General features: G+C 36.7%; 1 protein-coding gene across 1 annotated transcript; it reads left to right on the forward strand.

The window, feature by feature from the left end:
* Nucleotides 1–13,996: 13,996 nt before the first annotated feature.
* On the forward strand, nt 13,997–14,912 carry LOC149694561 (uncharacterized). Its single transcript, XM_089867394.1, has 2 exons — nt 13,997–14,479; nt 14,580–14,912. Exon 1 carries the CDS (start codon nt 14,121–14,123, stop codon nt 14,424–14,426), a length of 306 nt encoding a protein of 101 aa, XP_089723520.1. The 5' UTR covers nt 13,997–14,120; the 3' UTR covers nt 14,427–14,479; nt 14,580–14,912.
* Nucleotides 14,913–19,137: the final 4,225 nt, after the last annotated feature.

Here is a 19,137-nt window from a genome sequence, read left to right on the forward strand (position 1 = left end):
AATATAAACGCTTATATCCCATTGGATAGAATCCGTTGGGCAGAATTTCATTGGGCAGAATCCCATTCGACCGACAATCCCATTCGATCGATGACGCGGAAGCCCATTCGATCGAATCCCATTCGGCCGAAAATCCCATTCGGCCGAAAATCCCATTCGGCCGAAAATCCCATTCGACAGAAATCCCACTCGACCGCAAATCCCATTCGGCAGAAATCTCATTCGACCGGAAATCCCATTCGACAGATTGGTCATGTGAACGCATCCCATTCGGAATAAATTAATTCGTCTATATCCGATTCCACACACCGAACCTAACTGAACCTAACCTAACCTAACCGAACCGAACCTAACTGAATCCAACCAAACCTAACCTAACCTAACCTAACCTAACCTAACCTAACCTAACCTCACCTCACCTGACCTAACCTAACCTAACCGAACCTAACCTAACCTAACCTAACCTCACCTCACCTGACCTAACCTAACCTAACCGAACCGAGCCGAACCGAACCGAACCTAACCTAACCTAAGCTAACCTAAGCTAACCAAACCTAACCTAACCAAACCTAACCTAACCTAACCTAATCTAACCTAACCGAACCGAACCGAACCTAACCTAACCTAACCTAACCTAACCCTAACCTAACTTAAGTTAAGCTAAGCTAAGCTAACCTAACCTAACCTAAGCTAAGCTAAGCTAAGCTAACCTAACCTAACCCAACCGAACCGAACCGAACCGAACCTAACCTAACCTAACCGAACCGAACCGAACCTAACCTAACCTAACTTAACCTAACCTAACCTAACCTACCCGAACCGAACCTAACCTAACCTAACCTAAGCTAACCTAACCTAGGCCAACCTAGAAAATAAGAATATTTTGGAAAAGGCCCATGTTTATTTTTCAAGGACCTTAATAAATATAGCATTATAAAATGCGAAATCGCACCAATGGGAAATTCGCTCCAACGAGACTTCTGTCCAATAGGAATGGGAAGTCTGCTCAATGGGAATACGATAAAATGCGAAATCGCGCCAATGGGAAATTCGCTCCAACGAGACTTCTGTCCAACAGGAATGGGAAGTCTGCTCAATGGGAATTAGATCCATTGGGAACAGCCGGCTAGCTTCGGTCAATTAGAACAACTTATTTTTTATTTCGGTCCAATGGAATTTCGTTCTAACGGAATTCTGTACAATGGTTATATACCATATAAACAGATCTTTATTTCGATTACACCCCAATTTAGTTCATTTTCAGATTTCAGAGAACCTTATTTTGAACAATTTCTCCTTTCTGTATTTGGTTTTGAACAATAATTAGACCATGAAATGTTATGTCAAGAAGTGATATCTAGTTTATTAGGGAGAAGGTATGAGGTGTCTAAGTATTCGCCGGGCGCCATAGTCCCATGCAGCCCCCCTTTCAAAATACCAGGGGGAACGTAAAAGGTAGGGGGCCGGGCGCTATTTCGCTAGCTACACTCTCCTCAGTCGGACAAATACAACTGTAATTTTCCCGTCCTCATTGGCGTCGTCACGCTGACGTGCACCAGTTTTCAAGAACCAACCAGTTGCTGTTGGTCTGGTTGTTGTAATTTAGAGGCGGGGATTAACTCCGGACCTACGTTTGGACTGGAGATAAAGAGCTGGAAATGTGGAGGCCAATTTATACCTTCTCCCTAATAACACTAGATATCGCTTCTTGATATTACATATAAAGCTTCAAATACACTGATTTTAATGTTATTCGAATGCGAAATATTGTTCAATCGTTTCAATAACATTTGAGCAAGAAAAAACCCTCAATTTTACTCAAATATTTTGCAAAATTTACCGCAAATAATGTTATATTTCTTAAAAAATATTGTGGCATTATATTTGAACTTTACACAAGTGTTAGTATGGGTAACTATTTTTTGTTATACTTTGTAACTAAAACAACGGACCCCACGTTTTTTATGCAAATTATTTAGCGTGTAGGGTCACTTTAACTTTAAATTTATTTTCAAATATGAGATAACTTCATTTTGACCAATTTCGTCATTCTGTATTTGGCTTTGTCCAATAATTAGACCATAAAATATTTTTTGGCCAATAATAGGCTTAATGAAATACTAACCATTGTTTTTACGTTTTGCCACTCTTTAGAGTGGAAAACGTATTGTTCCGATCTCTGTTGGCTGGACGGCTGGCTGGATATGTTGTGACTGGAAATGTTGTGACCTGATGAATTTTGACATAAATATTTCGAATTTTAAATTTCCCGCGAATTTTCAACTCGAAATTCACCCGTAGTTTACGTTACACCTCATAGGTGGCGTAACGTATTTAATTTCAATTGAAACTATTTTCCCGTCGGTGCCGGGCCTCGAACCTGCGATGTCCCAATCCATACGAGACGCCAGTGAAGGCGCCCGCGCGTGCTACCACGAAGCTACGCTCGCCTAGTACAAAACCCGAGTTAAGTTAGACTGTAGAGTAGAGAGAGGTAGACGTATGTGGATCCCCACCCACCCACCCTCCCCTTCCCGACGCGCGCCAACCAGCTGCAGCTGGATTTTGTAAGTGGGAGAGGAGAGAGAGTAGAGAGCGTAGCGCGCGTTTGTAAGCGGGAGAGGAGAGAGAGTAGAGAGCGTAGCGCGCGCGAAACATTTTTAGCAATTCATAATTGAAATCTATGAAACATACTCATTTAAAGTTAAATAATTATAATTAGTTAACATGATTATTATAATTTAAAAAATTATATTATTTAAGTAATAAATTTAACGATAGTTGTTGAGAGATTCAATAGAGGGCAACATGAGATGTCATAAATACAGAGTCACCCAAACCCAAATTCATTTCAGTTCGGCTCTGCGTTAACACTGAACCAGCTCCGATTCCCCTTCGTCTTGTGCCGACGTCATTTTGGTAGATATAGGTTCGTCGGTTTAACGTGTTGTTTACCCAGTTTTTAAGAATAAATTTGTTCTTTGAAGAGTTGTAGAAGCTGCTCAAGTAAAACAGATAACGCGCTTCTTTCGAATACTGGGCATTTTAAAAAACCAAGGAGAAGCATCGTACAAATTATCCGCTAAGCGACGTAACCTTTGGTTACAAAAGTTGGGCCTTGGACCTGAGTCCTTAAAAGAACAACCCTTCAATGTTCAATGCATTTCGTCTCGGGTAAGTAGAATGGTTTTATGATAATACCAATTTAGAATAATATTTTAGGTCATGATGTTACATATTAAAATAAAAATTCATTTGATTGGTTGTCCTGTTTGACCATACTCTGACTCACCCAGACTGGTTGATAATAAATATTATTGGTAAGATCAGTTACTCCATACTAATTTTTGTTATATATTATTAGCTTATTTTGAAACTCTTTGGTATTTCGTAATTTAGACTCTACATCTGAAGCTGATGATGTATTGTTAGAAGAAGAGATTTGCTCTGAAGCTGAAAATAAACCAGTGATAGGAAATGTTGGCCAGCGTTCACAGGATGTGTGTGATATTAGCATGTCAAATTTTTCTGTTGCCAAATGTACCCAGACACGGCCAGAATTGAATGTAATGGACCGTAGCATCCAGTTTTATGTTAATTAATTACATTTAAGTTGCGGAAACTATTTTAATCAATATTTTCATAGCTTTTGTCGTACATATCGGCAGAGTTTATTAGAAGGATTTCTGAAAATATAACCCTTAAATGACGGCCAAACCTGAACCTAACCAAACTAAACCTTAACCTAACCTGAACCTAATCAAAATTTTGAAAAAGGGGCAGTACTATTTCGGAACTTAAATGAAGATAACAAAATACAATATTTTGGAAAATGCATAATATTATATGGTAAGTAAACGAAGATAAACAATATCTTGGAAAAGGCGTAATATTATTTGGGAAGTAATTGAAGATAAACAACAATATTATGGAAAAGGTGTGATATTATTTGGAAAACTAAAATAATCTAACCAAACCCAACCAATAATATGAAGGGTAAAATATTCAAAAAGCATGGAAAATATATATTTTAATTAGTTTCCGCACCTTAATTTTAACAAATTAGCCTATAATTAACCTTGAATAAATGATATTTATTGAAAGCACTGTATTTAAAATGCGCGAGGTAAAGTAAAGTTTAGCCCCATACGCACCCAGACTGGTTGCCAACCCCAGAACGTATCAAACAAAAAGTATTTAATTATAATTTAGAATTTCAATTTTAACGAATCCAAGGTTTTATAGTACCCACTAAACATTAATGACCTCTAATCTCTGCCAAGAGATTTAAATTTCAGACCTCTGTGGGAAAGGCGGAATTCAATTAGCTAGATTTACAAACTACATAACATTTAAATTAAGTTATCATTCTAAAAACTATGCTACTCAACTATAAATAAAAGGTATTGAAGGTAAAAATAACGTTGGAATGTATAAAGTAAAAATCTACAACTTAAGCTCCTCAAAATAATGAACATTAAGGTAATTAGGGAGAATACATAGTTTACAGACTAGGAGGACTCATATCATTTACAAAGGGAGGCCAGGCTTCAAGTGTTACAAAAGGAGGCCTGACTCACTGGGTGAGTCTAAAGCTGGGTCTCCTTGCGTAAATGTATGAATCCTCCAAGTCTGTAAACTATGTTACTATTACTCCAAGGCTCCAACCTCAGTGAGGTCAATTTTTTAAATCTAGTTATATAGCCAGCCATCTATCTATTTTTAGCATTATAATTTAAATTAATTGATCGTGCTGATTCAAAGTTAAATAATTATATATTGATATTGTATTTAAGTAATTTTATTTTATTGTAATAGAAAATTTAATTCTGGTAATTATGGGTTCCGCGAGAGGGCCCAAATTTTTCAAAAAACTCACTTATGTTTTTACCAATGATAAAGGATGAGCGTGAGGATATTTGTTTTCACGCTTAGAGGATAGCCAATTCCCTATATCCGACGGCAGCTTATTCGATACATAATCTGTTCCAGCTTTGGTTGTCTGCAAGCTCAAACCCAGATTTCTATGTTGGAGCGGCTTAACTGTGATTATTAACGTAGCCTTGTGCGTGCAGACAATGGAATTACTGATTTACAGGATTTAAAACGTCAAGATGGGCTTTGCCGACGACCCTCTCTGTATGTCGTGCCGGGAGAAGGATGAAACATCCGCTCTCATACTTTGGGAGTGCGACTGCTTCGCCTCGCTTAGACTCGAATATTTTGATTCACACACTTTGGAACCCTCGCGGGTCTCCTCTATTACGGTGGAGCGAATTCTTCGCTACGCTGTGGTCACGGGTCTATTCAAGGCCTGAATACGAGGGTGCACAATATGCCTGTGGCATCGGTGCTAGGGGGCGAGCCCCCTACTCACAATTAATAATAATAAGCCTACAATAGCATAAACCTATCTTTCAAGATCAAATATAGCATAAACTTTCCAGTATCTATCATAGAATAAGCCTACAGTAGCATAAACCTATCTTTCAAGATCTAATATAGCATAAATCTACCTGGATCTACTATAAATAAGCCTACAATAGCATAAATCTACCTGGATCGACCATAAATAAGCCTCAAATAGCATAAACCTATCTTTTTCAGAATCTACAATAGCATAAGCCTATCTTGACAGGTACCAGCCACGTGATGTCATCAAAAAACCCAACACCAGGTGGCACAACAATCGACAACATGCACCACCAAGGACTCTAAAATTCCCGCCCAGAAATCGACCACTAGATGGAGCAACCATTCAAATTTCCCACTAACAAGGTCACGTGACGTCCTTAATCCTCCCAACCCGAAGGATGGCCTTATAAACCAAAATTTAAGGGGGTAAAATTTTTGGGTTTATAAGGCTATCCCTACTCTGACGTACTCCAACAAAATCTATATCCCTACTCTGACGTACTCCAACAAAATCTATATCCCTACTCTGACGTACTCCAACAAAATCTATATCCCTACTCTGACGTACTCCAACAAAATCTATATCCCTACTCTGACGTACTCCAACAAAATCTATATCCCTACTCTGACGTACTCCAACAAAATCTATATCTCTTCCTCTCTATCTTCTTCGTTTGAGCTTGTTGTGTATTCTTGAAGCCTCAGATTGAAAACGTTCAGTAATAAAACTTAATAGTATTTATTTACAGTAATTTAGTTATAGTTAAAATCGAAGGTCGAGGAAATTTTACAGTTTAGGGCATAAAAATAAAATAACTTGTGAATGGCATACTTTTTATCACTTTGCGCTATTTAACCTAAGTTTAAAACGGAAATGAGCGTCCAAACGCTGAACGATTAAATGACTAGTTGCTTAATCGATAATAGAAGCCACACTCAAGAGGGTGATTAACGGCGTTGCCATGGAGACTGAAACATTACATGACTACGTACTCGCTCGCTCCATAACAGCTATGGTGAAATGTTTGAAGCGTTGCCGTGGTTTTAAAAGTAATTTTTCAGTCAGGACAAACTTTGAAGTTTAATCACTCGAAAGAGCGCTCTAAAACTCTCGAGAGACAAGAACACTCATATTCGTTTCATTGTGTTCAGGGTTCTTAGCATATTTTTAGCGAAAGTTTATATTAATGGCAAGAAAGGCGATGAAATTTTGAAAGGGAAATCGTTAAAAAAATACAATCGAGTGCCTTAGTTACATAATCCTCGTTGAGAAACTTCATCATTATTATAACTTTAACGAAGAAAGGTGACTTTGCGTATAAACTCCAGTTTTTGCTTGCCGAAAGAAGGAGTCATTTGTGGGAGGGATTTATAATTTCACTTTTAAATCCCGCGTACTAAGATTTAAATCACCAAGAGTTGAGGAGTAAAGTGGGTAACCACTGGACCCGCGCTATGCTTTAATGAACCATGTAGTTGCAATATGTTGCTATATAAATTATAAACATGTAAGCGTTCATTAGTACAACTTTGCGCTATTAAACGACTGTATCCTAGAAAGTAACTGATTGTTATATGTAAATAAAGTTGAAAACACAATTTAGAGGCTGGACGAATTAATGACTACTCGGTTTCTCGAAAACATGGGTGCGGAAAGAGGATCAATAATGGCGATGATACTCCTTGAAACGTTTCCGCAGATACGAAGGTAGTTTAGCCTTCTCGTGAAAATGCAGAGAGTCGTTAGAGTTTTGCTCAGTTCCTTTCAGTAGGAGGTTGAAATTTTCTAGCGAATAAACATTGAAGAAGTCCATAGAATAATCATACTAACGGAATTCAATGTTGTAAGCTGTCTAAAGATAATTACGAGTTATTTTGATAAAAAAGACAGAAATATCAAAAGAACAGTTAGTTTATCGAGATCTATGAGACAACGCGTAAAAGACTAGAAAAACCATATCGTTACTTGGGCCCAAATTAATGTATACTATTTTCATGCCACGTTGATGTTACAGCGGGCCCTTTTTGGGAGAAAAGATAAGGAAGATTTTTTGGCCATAAATGTTTGCCCAAGTATCTAATTATCTGTTATCCAGCTTCGACTGTCAAAGCCGATAAAGCCGTCCTGAAAGAACAGAGTATACTCCTTTAACCTACTCCATCGGTGTACGCACGGCTTCATCGAATTGCGATAGATAATTTGGGCCCGTTCGTGGTAACAATGGTTTGAAACCAGCATATTATTGTTATGACAGTTTTTTCTAGAAAATGGGTGGGATTCCTATCAACTCCAGACGCCATTGCCCTATCAGCAGCTAAAGCCCCAGTAAACGAGGTAGTTTTTCGACTCGTGTCCCATAGCTCCAACCCATTAAAAGAAAATTTATTGTATTAACACTGAAATAGCCTCAACTAGCACAGGCGTGCGCAGGGTTTTCAGTAAGGTCGGGCCGCCTAGTTAATTTTGCGCCCCTACCCCCTAACAAAAATGTTCTTAAGAATTCCAAAGGCCATTCTTTGGAACCCTATGGAGCCCTTGGGATCATTTCCTAAAGGAACAATTCCCAAAGACTTTCTTTGGAATTTCCTAAAGAAGTCTTGAGACAAATGTCCAAAGAATGTCTTGAGATTATTTTCCAAAGAAATTCTTTTGGAATTCTAGAGATAAATTTCCAAAGAAGGTATAAGGTTTATTTTCCAAAGAAACTCTTTAGGAATTCTAGAGATTAATTTCCAAAGAAGGTTTAACGAATATTTTCCAAAGAAACTCTTTAGGAATTCTAGAGGTAAATTTCCAAAGAAGGTTTAACGAATATTTTCCAAAGAAATTCTTTAGGAATTCTAGAGGTAAATTTCCAAAGAATGTATAAGGTTTATTTTCCAAAGAAACTCTTTAGGAATTCTAGAGATTAATTTCCAAAGAAGGTTTAACGAATATTTTCCAAAGAAATTCCTTAGGAATTCTAGAGGTAAATTTTCAAAGAATGTATAAGGTTTATTTTCCAAAGAAACTCTTTAGGAATTCTAGAGATTAATTTCCAAAGAAGGTCTTGGGTTTGTTTTCCAAAGAAATTCTTTAGAAACTCTTGAGATCAATCTCCAAAGAACATCTAGGGAATATTTGCCAACGAAATTCTTCAAGAATACTTGAGATCAATTTCCAAAGAACGTATGTGGAATATTTTTCAACGAAATTCTTAAAGAATTCTTGAGATAAATTTCCAAAGAAAGTCTAGGGTTAATTTCCCAAAGAAATTCGATAGGAATTATTGAGATAAATTTCCAAAAAACGTCTATGGAATATTTTCCAACGAAATTCTTAAGGAAATCTTGAGATAAATTTCCAAAGAAGGTCAGGGGTTAATTTTCCAATGAAATTCGTTTAGAATTCTAGAGATGAATTTCAAAGGACCAGCAGATATATTAGCAATTATGCTTTACATATAATTATCTCAAAATATTTTACCCAAAATTGTTTTGCTTAAGTTTTCCTGCATAGGCATTGACTTGATAGCTAAATAATTAAAAACGTTTCACAAAGGCTTGTCCCGTAGCTAAGGCTCAGCAATTGCTGAAATAGTTTATCATATTTACCTATTTTCGTTTTTTTTCCTTTAATAATTCGTGAGGTGTTTATGCAAAGGATAAATTAAATTAAAAGTAAAATACACGTAATTAAAATCGTGTTGTTTAGATTTACATGCAGGGAGTATAAGCTGGCAGTCGAAACTTTCGCTTTTGAAAAGTAAAATTAACCTTAAATTAATTCTTTTGTGACATGTTTTATCTTTATTTCGAGCGTAATTAGAGTCCCAAATAAATATTTTTTAAAAAATATTGTAGATAAAATTAGGTTAAACGCGTTTCTGGTACTCAAAAAACTCTCAGTGAAAATACATTATTAAACTTAACAACTACATATGTATCTACTGCTTGGCCATTGAAGCCTCCAAAACCCCCTTAGTAACCCATACAATTGCACAAGATTAAAACTTTCTGCCGTTTACGGATGTTTTTAAGTCGATTATATGTCTGACTTTATAAGCAGTTTCGCACTGCATGCGGGAACTGCCCGTGCTATAAGAAGTGTTGTTCAGCATATTAGAACTGCACTCCCTGCATTGGGATATGGTTCTGCATGTGAGAACTATCCTCGTTTCTAGAGGGCTAGATTAATTTACCCCATAATCTTCCCTATATTTCCCGAGAAAATTCCAAAGATATTTCCCAAGAAAATTCAAACGTTATTTCCCAAGGAAATTCCAAAGTTATTTCCCAAGGAAATTCCAAAGATAATTCCCAAGAAAATTCCAAAGATAATTCCAAAGATATTTCCCAAGAAAATTCCAAAGTTATTTCCCAAGAAAATTCCAAAGTTATTTCCAAAGCATTTTCCAAAGAAAAAGAAACCAATATTCCCCAATTTCCCTAAGAACTCCTTAAGGATTTCTAAAGAAATTTCCCAAGGAATTTTCTAAAGAGTTCTAAAGAAGATTTTAGTAAGGGTTAACACCCGAGACTATACGAGAGAACACAAAATTTTCCCGTCCCCCGTCTGACCATCGCATTTCTCATAGTGGCTCTGTATTCACATTTCCGTTCCCTTTCGGCGTTTCGCTGATGTTCCTGCAGTCTGCAGAACTAATACCCAAATTTTGCGTCCTTATTTTTCCGGCTTTTGCGCCCCCTTGAAACATTTCATGTCGGGCCAGGGCCCACCCTGCCCGACCCGTGCGCACGCCTGTGTCAACTAGTGAGAATATGCACAAGTGAATGGATGATCACGTTTCGGTGAAAACCCTTAAAGCTATATTTTCATGGTCGCTTGTAGCGTGCAAAAGTAGCTTGCGTTTAATTTGAGAGTTTTTCTCGCTCTAGAAATACGTTTAAAAGCAAGTGCGTTTTCACGCTCATTTATTTTTCGCAGTCAGTTCACCTTTCGCAGGTTAAAAAGTGTTTTTAAAATGACGGACCATCACCATCGAAGTTTGCTACTTCGGAAGAAAGAAGGGTTGTTTGATTTATTTTTAAAAATCATTTGATTATTATCAAATATTTATTTATTCTTTAAGAAATTTTTTCCAACAAATACTTCAAGAAATTTAACTAGAAATGGCCTCTTATAAAAAACAAAGCATGGGTTTAGCATGAATAAAGAATTCGCACTAAGAAATATGTTATCACGCTATAGGACAGGCAACTGCATATCTCCGACGGCAACTTATTCTGTATATTCTCTGCTAAACTTCAACTGTCAGCACGTGTAAAGCTAGGTCTCTATGTAACCTAGCTTTCAATTTCAATTCCATTTATTTTTCTTTAGCAATTACACATTGGGTGGCGTGCTTTGTGCTTGCTGACAGGATACAAACGAAATACTCTAACAGGATTTAAATCTCGATATTCTAGATCCTGAACATGGATATTTCTTTAGCCTTTTGTCAGCACGTTATAGACACCTAGGTTTTCGCCTGCTGAAAAGCGAAGATGGAACAGAGTATGTATCGAATAATAAGAATGAGCCTACCTATGCTTTAGAGTGAAACAAATTTGTGGTTGTGGCATATTTCTTGTTTTTCCCAAACCATCAGTTTGTCATATCGCTCATAACTAGAATAAGCTTCAATATAGGCTAGGAAGTGAAAAACGGTCAAGCTAGTCTTTTTGTACAAGTATTTGAATAGAAACAATAAATAACAACTTGGCAGAAAATATCTAATAGCTGCTGAAATGTAATGATTATTTTTATTATGGTTCATTTTTACCCAAAGGTTTGCAGGTTTGTATTTTTATAACTAGTACTTCAATAACAATCGAAAAAATCAACAACCCTGGGTGCAGGACACAATTTATTCTTTTATTTAGAGAAGAAAGTTAGACCTAATTAATTTTTGATTTACACACAGGTAAATGTAATGATATAATGAAAAGAATTCAATTATTCTTTTATCACCTATTGAACTTCATTTTTTCGAAATTATTTTACTAGACCTAACCTTATAGTGCTTACTCTTGAAATAGTGAACGTTGTGAACAAATAAATAATATATATATTTTTAAAAATAGGGTAAGATAACTTGGTAGACTATTCGTAGACCGATGACGTTCAAAATATTAATTTTGCCCTTGCCAAGCAGAATATTAGAAATATTAAAGATCGAGGTAACATACGTTTGTTTGCTAGCATGTTCTAGAGAAAATAGCGAGAATAATCAAGCTAATAGTCCTAGAAGATTAAATGTAAGAATAAAAACGTCAATAACGCTACTTTATTACTTGAACAAGAACGATTAGTGTCCCTTGTGTGCATGCAGTCTGAAAACAACTGTGAGATTAATCTCACAAGCGCAATTTGTTTGCACTGTAAAGGGAAAAGAACCAGAATAATAACCTAACATGTTTACCGCTTACGCAGAAACGTTTTCGGTACTTGCACAAACATTAAACAGCTCTATGTTAAATTTTTAAAAACTGCTCAATATTTGTCGAGAAAGAGTAGTGTCGCTTTTTCGGATGCCGTATTATATTAGAAAGCTTACTTAGTAAAGGCAATTTCAGAAATGGAGTTTAAAAAATATAATAGACACAACCATAGTTTTTATAGTATATCTTATTAAGAAATGATTCTCTTCGTGATTGTTTTACTCCTTTGTTCTGATGCTTCACCATTTCGGGAGATAACGGCTGCGAGTCAAATCGGGTAGGTGTTTTAAATTTCAATTATTTATAATCTCATAATTATGTCACCACTGTATTTGTTTTAAGATGTGACATTTAAAGTCACCCATTAAACACAATTTTTCTTAAATATTTGTCTATCCCAGTCATGAAGCATTTATATGTGTAAAAATCTTCCAAATTCAATTATAATGTAATATTATAAGTTCCAAATTTGCTTGACAAGGGCGCAATTAAGGTTTTGAACGTCATCAGTGTACCAATAACCTACCAAATTATCTTGCACTAATTTTCAGGAAATAAATTTTTTTCTTTGTTGAAAAGTTTTTCAAAAGAGCTAACCCTAATGGGTGAGGTCAGATAAAAGAATTTAGAAAAAATGAAGTTCGATGAAATTAAAAAAAAAATAATCAGACTTCCGATAAATATTTCAATATATCGAAGTAAAGAAAGTAATTCTTTTCTTGCCGATCATTAATTCTAATTTAAATATAAAATTTAATATAAATGTAAAATTAAATGTAAACGCAAAATTTATTATAGACGTAAAATTTAATATAAACGTAAAATTTAATATAGACGTCAAAATTAATATAAAAACGCAAAATTTAATATAAACGTAAAATTTAATGTAAACGTAAAATTTAATATAAACGTAAAATTTAATATAAACGTAAAATTTAATGTAAACGTAAAATTTATAGTAAACGTAAAATTTAATATGAAAATGTAAAATTTAATATAAAAATGTAAAATTTAATATAAAAATGTAAAATTTAATATAAAAATGTAAAATTTAATATAAAAATGTAAAATTTAATATAAAAATGTAAAATTTAATATAAAAATGTAAAATTTAATATAAAAATGTAAAATTTAATATAAAAATGTAAAATTTAATATAAAAACGTAAAATTTAATATAAAAACGTAAAATTTAATATTTAATATAAATATACAGGGTGTTTCTGGAAAGTCTGGCAAAAATTAACAGGCATGTTCCTTGGGTCAAAAGGAGTCCGAAAGGTCCTATGACGTTTTGGGGTAAAGCGCTCCGTTGCGACGTTATGGCCTCTCAAAAGTAGGCCGAAAAACAAGGAGATCTTGCAGAATTATAGCACTAGTATTGTGGTTTTGACCCAATTGTTTTCGATTATTGAACATAAGGCAATGATCGAAATAAGTTCAAACCTAGTGGAAGACCGTGAACATGTTAAACGGCCCAAAGCGTTAATCCCTTTGCTTTTATTAATGATTGTAATTAAAGGTAAGGAAAGTAGCTCAGATTTCGGTTACTTGTTTGTTCAGATGTACTAGTAACTGACCAGTGTTTTATTCTTTATTTCAATTAGACACATTACTTTTACAATAATTCGAATGAACCCCTTAAATTTTACAATAATTCGAATGAACCCCTTAAATTTTACAATAATTCGAATGAACCCCTTAAATTTTACAATAATTCAAATGAACCCCTTAAATTTTACAATAATTTGAATCGAACCCATTACATTTACAATAATTGGAATCGAACCCCATTACTATTACAATAATTCGAATCGAACCCCATTACTTTTACAATAATTCGAATGAAAACCAAATACATTGTTCTACAAAAATTGTTCAAAATGGGCGCCATCAACGTTTAAGCAAACTTGCGCGCGTCGTTTGAAAGATTCACGAACACGTTCGAAGATTTCTGGCGTGTTACGGATGCTATCACATCCATCAATTATCCTTTGTCGTAAGTCTTCGACATCGCGAACTTCACTTCGGTATACCAAGTCCTTGAGATGGCCCCAAAGAAAAAATTCGCATGGGTTGAGATCGGGAAATCGTGCTGGCCACGCAACAGATCCGCCTCGACCTATCCACCTCCGTTAAAAACAAATTATGCTGTGTTGGTCTAAACATTAGGGTAGTTTTCAACGTCAGAAGTTGTAGGTTTTTTACAGACGGCTTAAATGTGTCTTCCTTAACGTGCTTCATGGCGTACGTGGACATTTGGAAGCTTATCTGGAACTAATCATGGTCTACTTCACGAATGCAAAGTACTCAGATATCCATGTTATGTATGGACTGGCTCGGGGAAATGCGGTGGAAGCTCGGCGCTTGTACCAGGAGCACTTTCCTCAACAACAAGTTCCCAATCGACAAACATTTACGGCAGTCGACAGACGCATGAGAGATACCGGGAAACTTCAACCGTCGGGACCTGAACCTCGTGCGTCGATTGTTCCCGAGGATGTAGAGGACACCGTTTTGACAATTTTCGAAGATTACCAACAACCAGTACCAGGAACGTCGGGCGGCAATTCTGCGCTAACCATGTAATCGTCTGGAAAATCCTTCGAGGACATCAGTTCCACCCATACCATTTGCAAAAGGTACAAGCTTTAAACGAAGCTGATTATCCGAGACGGGTCGATTTCTGCCAGTGGTTTGTGGCACGGGTAAATGACTTAGACTTTCCGCGTACTTTGCTAGTTTCCAACGAGGCCAATTTCTCGCGTGACGGGATGCTTAATTTGCATAACTATCACGAGTGGAAGCAACAAAACCCGCACGCTACCACTGTCATGAAACATCAAGTTCAGTTTAGTTTGAACGTCTGGTGCGGAATTGTAGGAGATAATTTAATTGGGCCTAACTTTTTGCAACCGAGCCTAAATGGGGAGGCGTACTTGACCTTTCTGCGTGACAATTTACCGGAGCTTTTAGAAGACGTACCGTTACGACTGCGACAAATAATGTGGTTCATGCAAGATGGCGCATCGCCCCATTTTAGTCTTCAAGTTAGAGCGTATCTTGATGTCGCGTTTCCCCGGAGGTGGATTGGTCGAGGCGGAACTGTTGCGTGGCCAGCAAGATCTCCCGATCTCAACCCATGCGATTTTTTTCTTTGGGGACATCTTAAGGACTTGGTATACCGAAGTGAAGTTCGCGATGTCGAAGACTTACGACAAAGGATAATTGATGGATGTGATAGCATCCGTAACACGCCAGGAATCTTTGAACGTGTTCGTGAATCTTTCAAACGACGCCCATTTTGAACAATTTTTGTAGAACAATGTAATTGGGTTTCATTCGAATTATTGTTAATGTAATGGGTTCGATTCAAATTATTGTAAAATTAATGGAATCGATTTGATTTATTGTAAAATTTAAGGGGTTCATTCGAATTATTGTAAAAGTAATGTGTCTAATTGAAAAAAAGAATTAAAGACTGGTCAGTTACCAGTACATCTGAACTAACAAGTAACCGATATCTGAGCTACTTTCCTTACCTTTAAATACAATCATTAATAAAAACAAAGGGATTAACGCTTTTGGCCGTTTAACACGTTCAAGGTCTTCCACTAGGTTTGAACTTATTTCGATCATTGCCTTATGCTCAATAATCGAAAACAATTGGGTCAAAACCACAATACTGGTGCTATAATTCTGCTAAATCTCCTTGATTTTCGGTCTACTTTTGAGAGCCCATAACGTCGCAACGGAGCGCTTTACCCCAAAACGTCATAGGACCTTTCGGACTCTTTTGACCCAAGGAACATGCCTGTTAATTTGTGCGAGACTTTCCAGAAACACCCTGTATGTTCCAAACTATTCAATATGTCTAGTGAAAGGCTTATCCCACACGCGATTCGTAATCCTATCCTGTGGTATGTTACATTTAACAAAAATAATTTCACTCGGAAAGGGACATCCTGACCATTTCGATAAGCCCTACATGACTGATGTAGATGGGTTGTTACCATTCAAAGGCATAAACGTGTAGCTATGGTTGATAACACGTCTTGCAGAATTAACACGCGGTTGATATAACACGATACCATGGATCAAGAATGCGCGTGCGGAAATTTGTTTTCACGCTATAGGATAGGCAACTCCCTATCTCGAGCGACAGCTTATTCTGTATATACTCTGTTACAATATCGGTTGTCAGCACGCGCAAAGCTAAGTCTCTGTGTATGTACGCTAACTTTGTACATGCTGGCAAGACCCGGAAAACTCGCGGATATTTGAAATCCTGAAGATCCTAAACGTTTTTTGTCTCTTGACAGTACGTACAAGGCTAGGTTACATAGAGCCCTTGCTTGCTTTGCGCATGCTGACAACCGATGCTCTAACAGAGGATATACAGAAAAAGAGGTCGCTCCAGAGAGGGAGTTGCCTATCCTGTAGCGTGCAAACAAATTTCCTCGCGCGCATTCTTTATCCATGACGATACTCATGAAAAATAAATAAGACTTTACATTTCAGATCAATCAAGGCTTGTCTTATTCTTCTGCCTTCATTTAGCAGCTCATTATCATCATCACCATCACTGGCTTCATCGTCGTCCTCATCATCATCAAGGTTTCTTACCACGTTTGGATTTGGTACAGCTGCAATGGAATAGTTTTCTTTAACACTCATGTTCCATATATATAAAACTAATTAAAAATGTGTCTATTGAAGGGATTTTCCTGCATGATGACCATTGTGACTACTTTGAATTATTATCAAACAATAGGGCATGTACAATTGAGTTCTAGGAAATTAATGGACTAAAGGTGTGTTTTCAAGGCGCGTGTTGAGGGTATTTTTAGCGAGAAGCGGAACGATCGATATTTGGTTTCTCGCCAAGAAATTTTCCTTTTGTCGCTATCGCTTGCGCTAGCGATACTTTTTTGCCAACCGTTTTCATGTGCGCGATAACCCTACATAGAGAGATCGTTAAGCCTAATTTTTCAGTAAATGTTTTACATTCGTTTTCAAAATGATAAACATTTTAGCTGAAGAAAAACGCCTATATCACTAAAATACGTACTATTCATCTCCACATTCGTCGCTACTTCCATCGATTTATTCTCTTTAAATCTGTGTGGCGATAAGCTCCATATAATGTCTCTTTTTCTAACTAAATCTATCAATTTTTCTTTCTTTTCATCGGAAATCCTTTTATTCTCAGCTCAAATTAGTCATATATTTTCGTTTATTAAGAATTGTTTACCCATTTTTATATTCACTTTTAAAACTCTGAATAATTAGGCTTAAAACGTCGACTTTTAAGTCCCGCGCTGCACTTAAAACACGCGCCAAAGTTTTCGACGCTCCTATTGGCTACGAAAAACATTAAGCGTGAAAGAAAAACGCTTAGCGAGAATATCTAATTGAATCTGATCGGAGCGGGTAGCGATTTTGTTCCAGCTCGCGGCTTTTACTCGCACCCGCAAAAAATATCGCGTTAATGAAAACGGTTGCTCGCGGAGCGGGTGCGAGAATTTTTGGTTTTTTCTCGCTCCCGTTCGATTGTCACCCTCAACACGCTCCTTTGCAAACGCACCTTAAAGGGAGGGTGAAGTGGAAAATCAAGTGATTTTTTATCGATTCTTCTACTAATTATAAGACCAGCCTGCATAGTGAAACATTCAAGAAATACTTCGGAATGATTTTTAAATTCAAATTAGGTTCAGATTTTAAGGATAATTTGAAATAAGGACGTCCGACCAATCGCGTAACGCCCTGCCTTTTTATTAACAAAATTCTCGTGGCACGTTCCGTGTCGAATGAAATTTATCACGAGATTTGATAAAATTCGCGCGCGACGTGATAATCGTGGCGCGAGACATGGAGCGTGCCACGGAATTTTGTTTGTATAAAGGCAGGGGTTACGCGATTGGTCGGAGGTCCTTATTTAAAATTATCCTTAAAATCTGAACCGAATTTGAATTTTAAAATCATTCATAAGTATTTCCTGAAGGTTTCACTATGCAAACTGGTCTTAAAATTAGTAGAAGGATCAATAAAAAATCACTTGATTTTCTACTTCACCCTTCCTTTAACTGTTTAAAACTTAGGAGTATAAAGGAGATTCATAGTGAATTTATTGGAAAATTGAACACTAAAACAAACACTGACACGTGACAAAGGAAATTAACGTGAACTAAGAGAAAAGGTAGATCACATGGTTTCTCTCATACAAAACTATACTAAAACGAAACACAGGCATTCAGTTGAGGACACGACAACTAAAATGAACGCGATAAGTAAACGTAATTTACCGTCTTCTGCAGGCATTGCTTCGCCCAACAAGAAGTTGTGAAGGAGGCAGCAAGCACTTATGATATCATTCACTTTCTCAGGCTTGTAGCACAAGACTCCTCCGGACGAATCCAAACATCGAAATCGCATTTTCAAAATGCCATTGACCCTTTCTATAACGTTGCGACCTAATGAACAAAAATGTTTACGTCAATGTGTGTGCCTTTGCAAAGCCTTGCTCTGTAGCTCCTGCTTTTAACAAAGAAACTCAACAACAAATTGGCACAATATTGAAGCGTTATATTACAGGCCTATATTATTTACGTAACAATGCGTAGATTAATAAACATCAATTACCTGACATGTGACGTTGGTTGTATCTTTGTTCATTCGGCGTTCTGGCTTGACGAAGGGGGGTCATTAAAAATGGCTGAAGAGGATAGCCACTGTCTCCAAGAAGATAACCTTCAGGCATTTTATGAGCCTTAAAATCTTCCAGCACGCCACAGAAACGCCAAATAAAGGCATCATGAGTGCCACCACCCCATTGAGCCACAAAATCCCTTATACGGGTTTCATTGTCACATATCTATAGCATGATAAAGAAGTGTTAGTTGTCAGTTTGCCTATTGTTAGGTAGTATATCATTTACCAATTGCACATTAATGGAATAATTCCCATGCCTATCAAGATGGGCATTGGGTTCCACAGCTGGTGCTTTAATTTGGAAATGGGTACAATCTATAGCTCCAAGAACATCAGGAAAGACGCACCTGGCTCTGAATGACGCCTGAAAAAGAAGTATTAAATTCTGAAACGCAATCTGTCGTCTCAAAATAAATACGAACCTTGATAGCTTCCACTTCAGCATTTCCAGTGGGAAAGCGAATGTAGTGCCGCATTACGACATTGATGGCATCAGTAACTCGACCAATGGATCTACTAACTGACGGTTGGCTCATTCCATGTTCATAGTTACTGGCAAGGCTGTGTTGGAAAGAGCCAGAGCCATAAA

This window comes from Phalangium opilio, unplaced genomic scaffold (assembly GCF_054372755.1).
Source record: "Phalangium opilio isolate 3A_F unplaced genomic scaffold, DU_Popi_V2 ptg000022l_1, whole genome shotgun sequence".
Lineage (NCBI taxonomy): Eukaryota > Metazoa > Arthropoda > Arachnida > Opiliones > Phalangiidae > Phalangium > Phalangium opilio.